Below are 15,492 nucleotides of genomic sequence, written 5' to 3'. Positions count from 1 at the left end.
AAAACGGGATTACAAACGCTCTGTTTGTTATTTTGTTTGTTTGTTAAGAGCCGGACCTCGGCCACATTCGCAGCGAGCCGCTGATGAGAGTGGCTAACTAAGACGAGGACACTTCACGTGTGATTAAGAGCGGAGGAACGGCGAGAGCTGCGGCGGCTGCTAATTAACCCGGCATTGTGCTCGGCCGACAAAGACACAAAAGAACAAAGTCGAATTTGAATGCGGCAGATTATCACGATAACAAAAGACAAAGTAGTGGATCGTGCTCTTGACGGAGAATTTTCACACTGATCGTCACAACATGGGATTGGATCAAAGACCGATGGAGTTACATTAGCGGGACAATGGGGCCTTGTTATTCGACAACAAGAGGCGTCCATCTGCATGTCACAGGGGCCCATTCTACTCAACTATCAGCTTCCTCTGCCATTCAAGACAATGTGGTGGATTTCAAGTGCACGGCGATGAAGCCCAGGGGTTTATGGATGTTGATCTCATGATATTTCACCACTGGGTTTGCATGGGGGCCGAGCACAGGCGACCCAACACAATAGTGCAACTGTACGAAAGTAAAACAAAATGGCCTGGAAGGGATAGTTCACCCAGAAATTAAAATTCTGTTATAATTTACTTACCCTCTTGTTGGTTCAAACTTGTGTGACTTTCTTTCTTCTACAGAACACAAAAGAAGATATTTTGCAGAATGTTGGTAATCGATTAATGCCGGAACCCATTGACTTTGCATTGGTTTTGTATCCATACAATAGAAGTCAATGGGCATCACATTCTTCAAAATATATTATTTTGCTCTTTGTAAAAAAATGACAAATTGTGAGTAAACAATGATAGAATTAAAAAAATTTGAACTACAAATTTGTGGGAGAACTACGCCTTTAATTTTTTTATGTATATTCCCATACGCAACATAGGACAAAGTGTATGCCAAATCAACATGACATGTTTTACAATGTTTTTATAAATGATGCTGTCAGAAGCCAACAATTCACCTTACAAAAAACCTTGTCCTTCATGTGAAACCATAGTGTAGTTATTCGCCTAGTGTCCTGACCCCTTAAGCGGTAGTTTCTTTGACTATATAATCCAATAGCTCCTTTTTTTAAACTCTGAGAAGCAATTACTGCTGACATTCTATGTGTGTAATAAATTGCTTGGGCTCTGCTGGTGTCGTGACACGGCAATATTAAAAAGAGACCAAGATACACAGAAAAAAGATCCTAACGAGACAGCTGCTGTCAGTGCAAACACCTCCAGCCCACTCCCCACCCACAGGGCTCCTTCTCCGGCCGTAATATTCTCCAAAGCACCCCACCCAATCCCCCTGTAGTGGATCCCTCCTAACAACTCTAATCATCATCATCCCTTCTCACCCCTGGATGTAGCCTTCAACTCTCACAGCCTCCCTTCAGCACCTATGACGCCCCACTGGCCTTTGAAGTGACGGCGAGGGGCGTTAGTTTCCACGGCCAAATCAGAGATAAGATCTACGGTGATAGATTAGCTTGTCGCAGCAGGGGAAATAACACGGATAGTAAAAAATCCACAGAGGCTGTTACTGTCCTAACATATTTAACGCCTCACAGCGAAGACCCTTTAGCTCCCAAACACCCTGGTGCCAAATCTGTTAGGTCTCATCATTAAAAGGAGATGTTTATGTTTCCGGTTAAATGAGCTTTGACAGAAAAGAGAGAGAGAGAGAGAGAGAGAGAGAGAGAGATGTATTCTAGACATTTTACATATTTAGACATTTGTACTTCTGAACACCTTTTATTTGTTTACATATTTACACATTTACAAATTAGCTGATAGCAATTAGAAAAATATAATGTTAGATTTATTTATTTGTTATTTATGATTGATAGATGTGGAAAAAATCTATTGAACTGTTTAATGCAAATTTAAATCCTTAAGCACTCTTTCCAACATGTACCATTGTCTGTTTTTCTTTTCATACATTGAGGAAATAGTTTCCCTAACACTAATATAATTGATAATATTACAAATTTAAGAACACACTGTCAAGTAAAAATGTAAACAAAAGAACAATTTAGCATTTCAGTAAACACAAAATGCAAATGATGAATTGTATAAAATTGCAACATTCCAACATGCCTGATATCCATGTGACAACTTGCCCCAACCTGACATTTTACACGTAAACTATGTTCTGAGAAAATAATTATATTAAATTAAGTTTTCAGTTAAAATGGACCTTTATTAAATAGCTAGACCCTCCCTTGATATATTAGAGTTTTATTGCGTTCCCATGGTACATTACAAAAATTCAATTTAACTGGGAATTTAGTTTTGAATGATAAAATTCACATGTATGCAGCTTTTAATGCTTTTTTAAAAGAGGTGTATACCCAACCCTAACTATGTCTAATGTAATAGAGAACACACCACACAGACTGCTCGGAACTGCAATAACTTGGAACTTCGCCAAATGGCTATTGTCCTCCAAAACAAACAACGTGTGTACGATTAACCTCAGCACGCATTAATTCTCTCATTTACGTCAAAACACAGCAATCGAATATTTAACATATCGGGCTGTCGGCCAGACTCAGTAGAGATGTCGGAAACAACGTTTTGAAAACATAAGTTGACAGCAACCCGGTTTGTGATTGGTGCTGTGGCGCGCAGAGGCCCCGCCTTACAGAGCCAGTGCCTAAAGCGTGATGAATAGAAGTGGGAAAAACTCACACTGGGTTCTGTCTGAACACGTGCAGGCCTGCAGATACTGAAGGGTTCAGCGTGCCTTCAGTCGGTAATGGAGGCTTGGCTTGCTGTTCCTGCATGCTAGTGTCAGAACACGTGTTAATTTATGGCTTATCTTATTGAACATCAAAACAACAAATCATCAAAAAACATCTGGAGACTCAAAATACTCGAATACTAAAACATTTATAAATAAGTGAGCTGACATACTCGTAGGTGTCTGCAGGACAGTGATAAATTAGGCGCAAAGTAGTGAAGTCAAACATTTGGGCTTTGAGACTGCTGTTCAGTTGACCTCATGAACTGGTATGACAGCACAGCCTCAGCTCAGGTGAAAGTAGAGACCTTTAAAAACTAAGATCCCAGCTAATGGTTCTTGTTATCGCCTTCCTGAGACAATACACATCCTTATCTTGAATAACAATTAGGGACTCTTTTACTGCCCCTGCTATGCTAAGTCAGCCCCATTAACACTAACAGAGAGGAAATGCCTTTAACACCTTAATAAGCTAAGAGACCAGGTGCACCCAAATGGAGGAAACTCTCAACATCATCTGTCATCATTCTCAAAAGTTAGCTTATAATGGTTAGTTTTATTAATAATAATATTTTTTCAACTTTGTGGCATTCTGACGCTATTTACTCTGTTTGGGTTTTTCACCCTGCTACAATGAATAGAAACTATTATATTATGTGAGAAGAGTAATGAGAGAGACATCAAAGCAAAAACATAGCTATCTGGGTTACACAGTATTAAAGAATAATGTATATACGATAATATAGAGATGCACCGATATATCGGGCAATAACCGGTTTTGGCTGGTATAAGTATTTTTTCACACTATCGGCAATTAATAGTCATTATACAAATTCCAAACATTCAGAAAGTTAAGAAACATAAATTTAATCTTCAGATTTTAGTCAATGCAAGTTAACCAATATACTATCGGTATCGGCCGTCATCACTATGAATAATCGCTATCGGTCTCGGTGGAGAAATTTAGCATTGATGATATGCAATATGTAATATAAGTTTGTAAAATTAATAATAAACCAATTTAAAATAAATAGATCTTTTATTTTATATTTATAAAATGTATTTTGATTTATATTTATATTTAAATAAATTTGGAATTAAAATAATATATATAAGTATGTTTCACAAACTTTCTTGGAAAGAAAACATCTCCCTGTCTCACTAATCGGCCTATATTCTATCTGCATGGACCAAAAACTTTTAGTATTATAATTTATCTATTTTTCATACATTTATCACACAAATGCATATACACACAATTCATAATTTCAATAATACTAATAGTTTATCTAAAATGAGCATAATTTTAAGATAGAAAATTTTGAATTGTGCTTGGGTTTAAATCTGAATTAGTTCAGAATCATTAAAAATACTACAGATTTTTCTTTCTCTGCATTTCTACAGGAATCCAGTCTCGCCCCACATTCAACTCCAGAGCCGAAAATGTCAGACGCCTCCCACTGACATAATTTGTTTCACAGTCACTGCTCACTAGCATGAATCAGATGTTGACATTCTAATTTCATGCACACATGGGTGTTCGGCCCAGTAGTGCTCCGTCTCGGGCCCAACCCCAATGATGTCCAACGTACCTGGAAACAAGCTTCAGAGATAAGAAGACTCTCGAAGACTCTTACACAACCTTAATGCGAGTTTTTACATACCTATCAAAAATATAACCGTATCAATGGTTGTTTTAGGTACAGAGACACCTGTCAAACAATTGTAAATGTATTTCCTGCACTTCTTTACAAGAATCAAGTATCACTGAATTATCAAGTCTTTTATAAATGGTTTCATTTATAGCTCTCAGCATCTTGCACTTGCCTGCATGAAAAGTATTGAACTGAAAGTATTGCACAACTGAAGCCTACACGTATTTGTTCATCCCAGCTGTTTTTAGTAAAAATCAACGTCTGGCTAAAAAGAAAAATAGCCATCAGCAAAAGCATTAACACATCACGTCTTCCTTAAGCAGAGCAGATTGTCACATTTGCAGAGTAAACTGGATGCAGCTTTTGCTTAGCGTCCATTAATTTTTACGCTTTTACAAACATTATTTTGACAGCCCATAATATGAGTAGAAACATGACGAGTGCGGAGTGAACAACAACATCGGCCTTATTCTGTCAGTGCAGACCCTCAGAGATCTCCAGGTACCATGCTATTGCTAATGAGACCTGCTTAAATTGTTGTAAGAAAAAGCAAGATGGAATATTCAACCAACACAATGCAAGAAACATACATACCTTTGTTGAGAAGACCATCTCAATCATTTTCAAAAAATTTGAAAGTTGTAATGAGTTTGTGGGTTAACAGTTGGGAGGGGGGTATACACCTTCTAGTCCCAAATCTGCAAACCTATACAACAAAACCATGTTTAATGTGTTTAAACCATGTTTAAACTTTTGCTGATTGAGCCCAAGTTCACAAGCTCTCTCTCTCTCTCTCTCACTCTCTCTCTCTCTGTAAAAACAAACCAAGCCTTTCCGGGTTCAGAAAAAGCCAAGTATCAACCAAAGTTCTATCAAACGTCTCTCCTCACGTTTGACTTATCGCTCGACGGTAAACACCTTATAAATAACCGTCCACTGTCCATTTCATCTCTTTCGCTGGAGGTTAAGTCGAGTTTATTACTGACGCCTCAGCCGGCATGCATTAAGCAAATCATAAATTATGCATGCTAATTACCTTGGCTCCCACTATAATGAATTCTTTTAATTAAACTACCACATTGGGGTTTTGCGTGGCATGCTCTATATTTTATCCCCTGCCTAGGATGACCTTCTTCGTCGTGGGAGTGGATCGTGTAGTGGGTGGGAGGGGGGCATCATTTTGTCTTTGCTTACACAACAGAGTTCACGTCGATGTTAATGAACAGAGAAAGCCCACTCGAAGACAACAGAGGCCCTCGGTTATCACGAGCACTGGAATCACAACAAGATAATACATCTGCTCTTCAGTTTAATGTGGAGACCAGAGAGACGGAAAGTGTATGGACAGATCTTGATTTGAAGAGGGCAGATATTCAACATAAGATCAGGATTGTGTTCCTTGAACTGAAATGTTGTAATTGAATGGATGTAATGTCTCTATCTAGACAAGAATTTGAATGATCACATTTTGCAACATGCACATATAGTTACATATGATAGTTTTTCATATTAAAGGAATGAATAAATAAATAATAATTAAATAAGCATTATATAAATATATGTATGTATAGGTATATACCAGTGTGTTTTTTTTAAGGGACCTAAACCTGAATGCACATCAACTCATGGGAACTGATGTCACCGTGGGGACCAAAATTTAAGTGGTCATGCAGAAAACACTGTAAATCGTACAGAACGATATTTTTGAAAATCTAAAAATACATTTTCCATGACACACACTATGAAACATTTTATATTTTTTATACTTTTGTACATTATAAAATCATTACTCCTATCGACTGACCCCACAGAGATAACAAACCAGACATGTGTGTGCGCGTGTGTATAGAGTGTGGTTCCAAAATGAGACAACTTTTTTAAAATATTTTTTTACTATGTTATCATGTTTTATAGTGTTTAATCGTGTTAGTTACATGTATTTGTTAAGTTATTATGGCTTAAATCAAAACAAACTAAGAGTGGTTGTTAAAACATTATTTTTTATCTCATTTTGGAACCAAACTCGTCATATATATAATGTCCATGTTTACATATACCGTATAATATACGAAAAAGTTGCGTCTGAATAGACATTTTAAAATGTATTATTTTAATTTAAATTCGTATATAGATGACATTAGCAGAAGAATGGCACAAATTATTTAGTAGTACTATTATGTTTTTGTTTTAAATAAAATGTTTTTAACTTAAATTGTATACTTGCTAATAATATTTGTGGACATGGTTTTATCTGTTTGATGTACGCAAATGAGGGAATATTAGTTTTTTTATCATGCTTTTTATTTTTTTATGCTTAAAAACGGAAATAAATGCTTCTCCACGCGATCACCTTTTTTCTTTCAACTTAAACATATGCTTGTATAATCAGTATGATAACCTAGACTAGAGTAAACAACAATTCAACACAATGTCAATGAAAGTAAATAAAAAGAAGAGGAAAGCAAAAAGGAGGAGAGTGGAAAAAAACTTGCAGTGTTGTGCAAACAGTCTCTCAGGGGGAGGGGCTGGATTTAAATTCCAAAAGGGTCTCAGAACTCGTTTCCTAGTCCCCCAGTCAGCTATGTGTTTGTGAGAAATCGGCCTTTTTGTCTTTCTGAAAAAAGACTAAATCTACATCGGTGGCCCAGTCTAAGTTAGCAATTCTTTGCACTTTCTATTCAAGTGAATGAGGGTGAATGAAGTGGCCAGGGACCCTTTATTTGATCAGCTCAATTGCATAAAGTGACGGAATTCTAATGTATTTGCTTAATATCCCGGAGAAGGCTGTTGCTCTCTATGCAGGATGCAAACAATGCACCTGTTTCTCGCATTCTGACCGCGACATATCCTTTATGAATGGACCCCCCATTAAATGTGAGAGTAAAAAGGAGGGTAAAATGTTGAAAAGGGGTTGAAAAGGAGTTAAATAAAAGTGAGAAAATCGCCACCAAAATATAATTTTTAAAAGGTAAAAACATCTAGAATTTACAGTTACATGGAAATGTTTTTTGTTCGTAGCTATTTAAAGGTTTAATTTAATCATGCTTAATTTAAACTGCCTAAATATATTTAGTATAACTTCAATTCGTTTTTAAAAAATAAAATAAAAAAAATCTGAAATTTGCTTAGAAGTAAATGCGTAACAAGCCGCCCGGCCGAAAGTCGCGCTTTTCCCCCAAATATTTTTCGATCAAATTAAAGTAAAATCTTTAAAATACGACGTGCCAAAGTCTTGTAAAGCTTAAAGTAAATAGCTGCTCTGATGAATGAGTCTGGTTGTATGCGCTGTGACTGTGGCGTAGTAACTTCATGCATCCTAATCAAGCGCTTCATTCATTTATTTCTCGGGGTCGGTTGTGGTTTTCCTGGAGGTGCTCGTGCTTTTTTGGATCGGTGGACAAGTGATTTTACCTCCCTAATCAACCTGATTTTTATATCGCTTAATACACTGAGACAACACAAACATGTACTGTATAGGCCTACTTTAAATAAAATGCTAATTTGAAAATATAGATTTTGTAAATATAACACTTCCAGACATTGTTTAACTATATCATACGTTCGTGAGAAAGAGCAGATATGCCATTATCATATTATTTATAATAATAATAATAATGTGAATAATACTTAACACTTAATAAAATTTAAATTGTAAATTTTGTGCCCGAAAGGGTCAAAATATACGAGCTGAATAAAAAAACACCACAATACATTTTACACAATTTTAATGAAAAAATAGTTTGATGACCAAGTTTATAATTTAATGCAGACGTTTTGCACACCTTTTAAAAGCACGCATGCTTGCAGCAAAACAACACAAAGTCTGGAAAAGGCATGCTTCATATCTGAACAAAAAGTACAAATGTACGGCATTTAATACAAATGGTCACCACGGCTTTAAATTAAATGCTCACAAAACATTTCCTGGAAAATATAATGTAAAACATCTAACTAAAAAGTGCATTTTACACAATTCAATATCACTTATTTGCAATTATTCACATATGTACTTCGCCATTAAAGCGACGACCCTATTTCTTACATCTACTTTCTTGTTCAGGTTTGACATTGTAGCAAATACTGTACGTGTGTGTGTGTGTGTATGGGGGGGGGGGGTGTTTTCGATCAAGTTGACATGTATATTTGGTATGCAGTATGAAATGAGTATAGTTGTCGATGTTAGTAGCATAACTACTAACAAAACATATATTAGCATTTCAAGCCGAACGTTGTCTGAATTAGATTACATATGCTGTAGACTGAGAGAATAAACATTTAATAGTATTCAGCAAAAATTTTGCAAATATGAATATTGTTTAATTTTGACGACTAAAATGATTTACGAAAGACAGCCTAAATTGTCTGTATCGAGTAGCACTTGTGCAATCCAAACATGAAGCAGAGTGCAGTGCTTGAAATATGTCAACAGTCAACTTATAAAATAAGCACATAAATTCTGTATATTTAAAATGTAGAAACTCTCCGATATTTTGGAAAAGAAAAACAATGACAATTTTACAATATTATATCCGCGTTAGATCCATGTGATCAACATTTAAACTGGAAACACATACACTTAAATAAACATCACTGCAACATAGATAGCTCTTGCCTTGATTGTGTAGCGAGAATGTTTCGGCATACGTTTTCAAGGACCATAATTAAATTTCAGCTTTGGAATAGGTGCTGACCACGAGGCCCAGTTCTCAGGTAACAACACCTGTTGTGTCAGTGCACAGCGACCGACTGGAGTGTCGAGGGACTCGTCAGAGTCTCGCTCGGGGTGGCGGGGCTGCTTTGGCTGGTGGCTGTCTGCGGGGACGTCGGACTCAGAGACTGTGGAGAGTTCGACAGGAACGCAGGAATGTGATGAGGCAAAGCCGACAGACCGAGCACCGACGCCGGAGTCGGTTTGATGGGGACGGGGATCGCCGGTAAGGTCTGTCCCCCGTGGCAGAGAGACTTGATGGGCACGCCGTATGCACTGTAATCACTACTGGCCATCGAGATGGGGGCCGCGCTGTCGATCACACTGGTGCTGTACATATGGGGCCAAGATGTGGTGAGCTGGTTATGCAGAGGATAGCCGGCGGACATGGACTGCATGGTAGAGAACGCCAGTCCCCCTGGTACTTTGTACTCTCGGGCGATGATGTTCTCGATGGCGAAGGGATGCTTGAACGTGGACGGCTGGGACACTCCCAAGTTGTAGCTGGACATCTGGGGGAGATGGGTGCCCGTTGCTGCCAGGGCGCTGAGCCTCAGCTTGGCGTGCTGCTGGAGATAGTGGGCTGCCTCCGAGGTCTTGCTGGGTGCCAAGTGATCGGATGTCATCATCACCTTGAAGCGTTTGCGGCGTCTTAGGAAACTTCCGTTCTCAAACATGTCGCCGCAGCTGGGATGGAGTGCCCAGAAGCTGCCTTTGCCGGGCTGGTCCGGGCGCCGGGGGATTTTAATGAAACAGTCGTTGAAGGACAGGTTGTGGCGCAGGGAGTTTTGCCAGCGCTGGGTGTTCTCTCGGTAGTACGGAAAGCGATCCATAATAAACTTGTAAATTTCGCTAAGGGGGAGCATCTTCTCCGGACAGCCCTGGATAGCCATGGCGGTGAGAGAAATGTAGGAGTACGGAGGTTTCTGGTCGCTGTAAGTGTTTCTTCCGGGTCTAGGCATCCTTACAAAATTGCGTTGCGCAAGAAATTAAGTAGAAAGTCTACCTGTGTGTCCGTAAGATATTTCACAAGTCTTCAAAGGAGCACAGAAAGAAATGCAAGCCAGCTACGATGCTTTTACCGTAGATGCAGCCCGTCCAAGTTTCAGTGGATTAAAGTTTGGCGTAATGCACGATCCGCAGTTTATGTGAAGGAACGCCAAGACACGTCGTATAAAAACAAGTTCACTTCTTGGAGGAGCTGTGATCTCGAGAAAGCAAAGCTTCCTTCTTCCCAGGCCAGCTTGAATGGACTAGGTCCTCTCTCTCTCCTTCTTTCCTGATAAGACGAGCTAAGTGGCTGCATCCATGTCCTTCCTCTAACCATCTGATAGTTTTATGTGGCGACATGGGCAGAAAAGACCCCTGTAGAGGCGCTTCATTAATGTGCCACTTCTTTGCTATCACATGACAATCGCCTTGGGAGGAGGGGGGCTGGGAGAAAGGCATAATCTGGTTTCATTTACACCTATTTACATGGACACCTTGGGCCAATAGAAATCATTTCCATTTGAAGACAGAGCAAAGGGGTGAAAAGGCTCGGCAACCGGAATTGAACTGCGATGGCACCCGGTAACAGTGTGTGAAGGTATGTGTGTGAACCTTTCTGTGTGCTTCGCAGGGTGCTTGGTCTACAATTCACACGTACAAATGGAGCTACTGAGCAATGGGATGTTTGACATGGAAATTGACTGGAACTTACTTGCAGTATGCATTGTATTGTCACAGATACTTTTTTGTTGTTTTCCTGTCATGACACAGCGCATATGACTTTGCACGCTTTTGTTGCGGCTCTTTAGAGCAAAAACGTCAATTGCATCCCAACGTAAACATGTGGACAGCAAATTAAAGCGTGTAACAACACATTTTTTGTCGATTTCCACAGGACTAACCTGAGCGCGTCGTTATCTAATGAGCCAAGGGAGCCATATGCCTGTTCGATGTCATTTATCCCAAGCATATGTTTATTAGCATCACGCAAATGATCTAGCTGTCAGTGCTAATGTTTTAGGAAGTAAATTACACAATCAGGGAATAGATTTATACAAAATAAAATCGTTAACACTTTGCATGTTATATCCCGTCACTGTATATATTTTTATAGTAATAGAAACGATTGATAATGTTTAGCCTAGTTACAAGCGGCTTTACCAAATAATTACACATTAATTAGGTGTAGTTCATTAGTATTACACGGTACTTGCTTATGCAAATACGCATTAACGCGAACCCTAATGTGTGAGCAAATTTTGGGAACGACTAATATTCGCCTAATTTAAAAATCTAGCCAAATCTGTTGAGAGACTCATTATTGCGGTTTTAAATGCGCAGGCACAGCCTTCAATATTAACAGCAATACTTGAGAAACCTCTTCACGGATAAAGAGAAAAAGATAGGACCGTGTGTACAAACACTGTATTAACGCTGTCAACATTTGTCAATATCGAATAATTTAGGAAAGTGCATTTTGCTTGATAAACGTACAATATTTTTTTATAAGGCTTGAAACTGTTATATAAGAACTGTTATAATAAGAATAATTAAACTGTGTTTTCTTCAAAAAAGAAGACAAATGACGTGACCCGAAGGGTGCATAAGAAAATGCGCAAACATTTAAACAAAACAAACAAAAAACCTTCTTGAAATGAAACTTCATGATGCCAGGCGGCCTTTTGTGCTCATGTAAAGCAAACTGAAAAGTACTTCAGATATGCAAATAAAGCCTTCAGAGTGGCGTTGTGAAAACTGTATAAAATATCCATAAGTCAATTATATGAATGTGAAAACCAAATGGAAGCCTATTTTGAGCAATGGCCATTCAAGCTTTTTTTTCAAGGCTCACCAAGGGCCACCTTTCCGCTTGGTGAGTTTGCAATGCGATGGACCACACACGCGCTCGCGGATTTGCTCATAATTTATGCAAATTTTCCACCATAAATCCACCAATGAGACCCCTGACTGCTCTGACGGATCACGAAGAGAATCGACCATACAAGCGATTAGAGGCAATATGCATTGTTTATTCTGATGCCTTTTTGGAAGATGTTGGAGGGAAAATCTGGACCTAAAACCGAGGGAAGCCTGAGAAGATAGAGAGAGAGAAAAAAAACTTTTACCAGGCAGCTAATATTTACAAAACAGGAGGAAAGTACCAAGCAAAGCCTTATAGTTTCCTTGGTTGCCACACAATCACCGTCTCACAAACACTTCTTCTGCAAGGAAGTCATGCAGTTCCACGCTGCGTCTTCAACACGGCCCTTTTTATGTAGCAATTTTTTCTCCTTGCACCATGAAGAACTTCTTTTAACTTGTCATTCCTCTGTTTGTGTATTGACAGAAAAGGGCCAAAGGATTGCGATTTTCCAGACTTTTTTCACATGAGTTTTCCTGAGTCCTTCTGAGGATATCTTTGGGAAGCAACGTCGATCACGCCGAGGTTTTGTGACAGAGCAAGTATTCTTCAATAAATCTGCCATTCTAGTGTGTGACAAAGTATTCGACACCTTCAGTGTGTGAGAGAAAGAGAGAGAGAGAGTGTGTGCGCGCGCGCAAGTACTACTCATAAAAAGTGTTTATTTCTCTGCCCAAATGTTTACCCAGACAAGAAACAATAGAAAAACAACTATGTGACTTTCGAGTGTTCAGTGGGAAAAGCACCCGAAAACAAGTCATAAAAATAAAAATATCTGCACACAGGAAAACTGATCACACTTCATTGTTTAGGTTTTCCGAATTTAATAAATAAAATGACCAGCACATCATATATGTGTATTGCTTTTAGATTGATTTGCACATGTATAGTATCATTACAAATCTTTAATTCCACGTTTTATATATTAGCTACTGTAAAAAATCGTTTCCGAATATTTTATTTATACTAAAAAACGCAATTTTATGCAAATAATCCCACATGCCCGCGCGCTCCTCAGCCGATCCAATACAGGCATGCAGGCAAATGTTTTCACAGTTAATCATGCGCACAATAGCACAGTATCAACCTGTGATGAGGGACCACCCAACTCATTGAACATTTTCCATTTTTTGCGGGAAGATTTTCCGGCAGCTGTCATGGAAATCAGCTTTGTCCTTAGCGGTTAACCAATGTGACGAAGACGATCCGTGCGTATTTATTCACTAAAGATTTGTTGCTTTTTTCTCTCCCCAGCTCTATAACGCTATGGATAGTGCATGCTCGAATGGCCAACTGAAAATGCCACCAAGATTCTTGAATGGCTTCTGCGTCCCTGCAGCAGTAGATCAACTGTATAATGTGCGAGTGAGTTTGGTCATTTGTACAAGCTGAACAAAGGTTGGTCTAAGCCAAATTGCATTGCACTTGTGAACCGGGGGCTCTGGTCTTAAGTATCTTTTACAGCTGGGGGGACCGAGAACAATTTTGTGTGCGTCTGAAAAAGGCAGATAAACAAAGCCACTTTTTGAAGCATCTAAAAGTAGAGTAGCGAGGCGTGACATTCCCAGGGCGATGGGACACAAAAGCTGAGGTCACGCGGATGAAAAAGAGAATCAAACAGCCACTTTCACACGTCTGCCCTCCGCCATACAATAGGAAACAAATGTTGTTAAAAGAGGATCGATGCCATTCATTGTGAGGCAGCGAATGATAGCAAAACAATATTGTCAAACTGAGTCAACTTTGGAATATGCTGCCACCCAGGAAAAAAAAGAGGGACAGATGAATATTCGATCTGCGTAACGCGTAAAGAACAGTCAATGACGGTACACTTTTTTTGGAATATACAACATTTAAACACCAAATCATCATATTAATTATAATATACAAAAATAAATGAATACCAAATAAAACTCAGAATATATTCTACCACAAATGCGGCTATAACATTTATTATATATGGGAATATTTAATTTCAAGCTATTAATTTTACTTAAACAGCTTATTATTTGTAGAAGCATCCTTGTAACTCTGTAAAGTGCATGTCAAACCTGCTGTCGAGCCGAACCCCGCTGAGCTCTCGGCAAATTCAATGTGTAGGCAATTTTATCGCATTATTAGTCTCGTGTTTCTGCAGGCAATGTAGATTTACCGAAGAACAAACGAATAAACAAACTGCAATTGCTGGCGGCGTAACTGAAACTGTTAATACAAACATGCAATCAAGTTTGTATCATTTACATTAACTTTTTTCAACTAGATCCACATTGTTAAAGCGGTCACAGTGTGTCATTTGAGTAAAGAAAATTCGATCATTAAAAAGCAATGCGTTGTTTGAAACCATTATATATTTATTATTTTCAGAAATAAAGGATATCATTAGATACTGGCTTTTACAATTGGAGAGGTAACCTGTCGGACAGCACACCTTTTCTTGAGTCATGGTCCCTTTCTGAGTCCGATCAGCGTTGTTTTAATGAAGTCTGCGCCGATCTCTATCCCCAGAGATGTTTTACTGCGCAATTAAGCGCGTGTTTGTGATGCGGAGAATGAATATTCAGGAGAATGTCAATTAATTAGCAGACAGAGGGCTCTCATTATGATGCTCAAAACCCTTTTAGTGGCGAGGAAACTATAGGGGAGGGGTAGTGCGCAAATCCAGTTAAACGCTATTATCTCACGCTGCCCTCATTTGCTTGATGGACTTTGTCTTAATTATAGGCTTATGGTTTGTTAGCGGTTTCGCACGGCATAATTTAAAGGAACCCGTGTCATTTTATGTTGACTGCAGAGAATCGGAGCTGATATGGACTTGCGGCCTAAATAAGACATTAAGATGTGATAAAAATACAATAAAGAAATGCGTATGCGTCACATTCGTGGAGAGCTCTGTTTTATAAACGACGCGAAGCCTACAGAAAATAAACGATATTTTCAATGGTAATATATGTGTAGTAACCATGCTTTATATGGCAGGATGATGGCACCTTTTGTACTAACATACTTTAACTACAAGTATGGTTAAACATGTAGTTAATTTACAATAAAAAGTTACTTTTCTCGTAAGTGCGTCGAACTGTAAAAATGTGTGTAATTTAGATTACATTATTTCTATTAATTCAAGCAATGTGTACCATTGTCAAATATCAAATTCAACATAATTCAAAGTATAAAATAAATCGGCTTCGAAAATGAAATAACTCTTGTGATACACCAATAATGATCAACACCGTCGTTATTATTCGCAATATTCCCAGAAAGGTTAGAGAGATAAATACAAAGGCTGTCCGCTAAACCGAATCCCATATCAGCATGCGTGTAAAATTAATTAGCTGCTTCTCAGTGACATCAAAAAGAAGTACCTGGGAGGACGACGCCTTTAGGGCATGCCGAACATATGCTGGGATTACAGTTAATGGACTCATTACATAAATTAAGCATT

The 15,492-nt window shown here is 38.6% G+C and overlaps 1 protein-coding gene and 1 long non-coding RNA gene across 2 annotated transcripts in view; both read right to left on the bottom strand.

Moving 5' to 3' along the window:
• LOC130413920 (uncharacterized) overlaps positions 1 to 15,492 on the bottom strand; it is a 95,127-nt gene that overhangs the window by 37,367 nt on the left and 42,268 nt on the right. The gene's annotated exons all lie outside the window — the stretch shown is intronic.
• On the bottom strand, positions 8,140 to 10,785 carry foxb1a (forkhead box B1a). Its single transcript, XM_056739462.1, has one exon. The coding sequence runs from the start codon at positions 10,099 to 10,101 to the stop codon at positions 9,160 to 9,162; it is 942 nt and encodes a 313-aa protein (XP_056595440.1). The 5' UTR covers positions 10,102 to 10,785; the 3' UTR covers positions 8,140 to 9,159.

This window comes from Triplophysa dalaica, chromosome 24, assembly GCF_015846415.1.
Source record: "Triplophysa dalaica isolate WHDGS20190420 chromosome 24, ASM1584641v1, whole genome shotgun sequence".
NCBI classification, from domain to species: Eukaryota; Metazoa; Chordata; class Actinopteri; order Cypriniformes; family Nemacheilidae; genus Triplophysa; species Triplophysa dalaica.
Note: the sequence above shows the minus strand (reverse complement) of the source record. Positions and strands in the feature narration are given on the sequence as shown.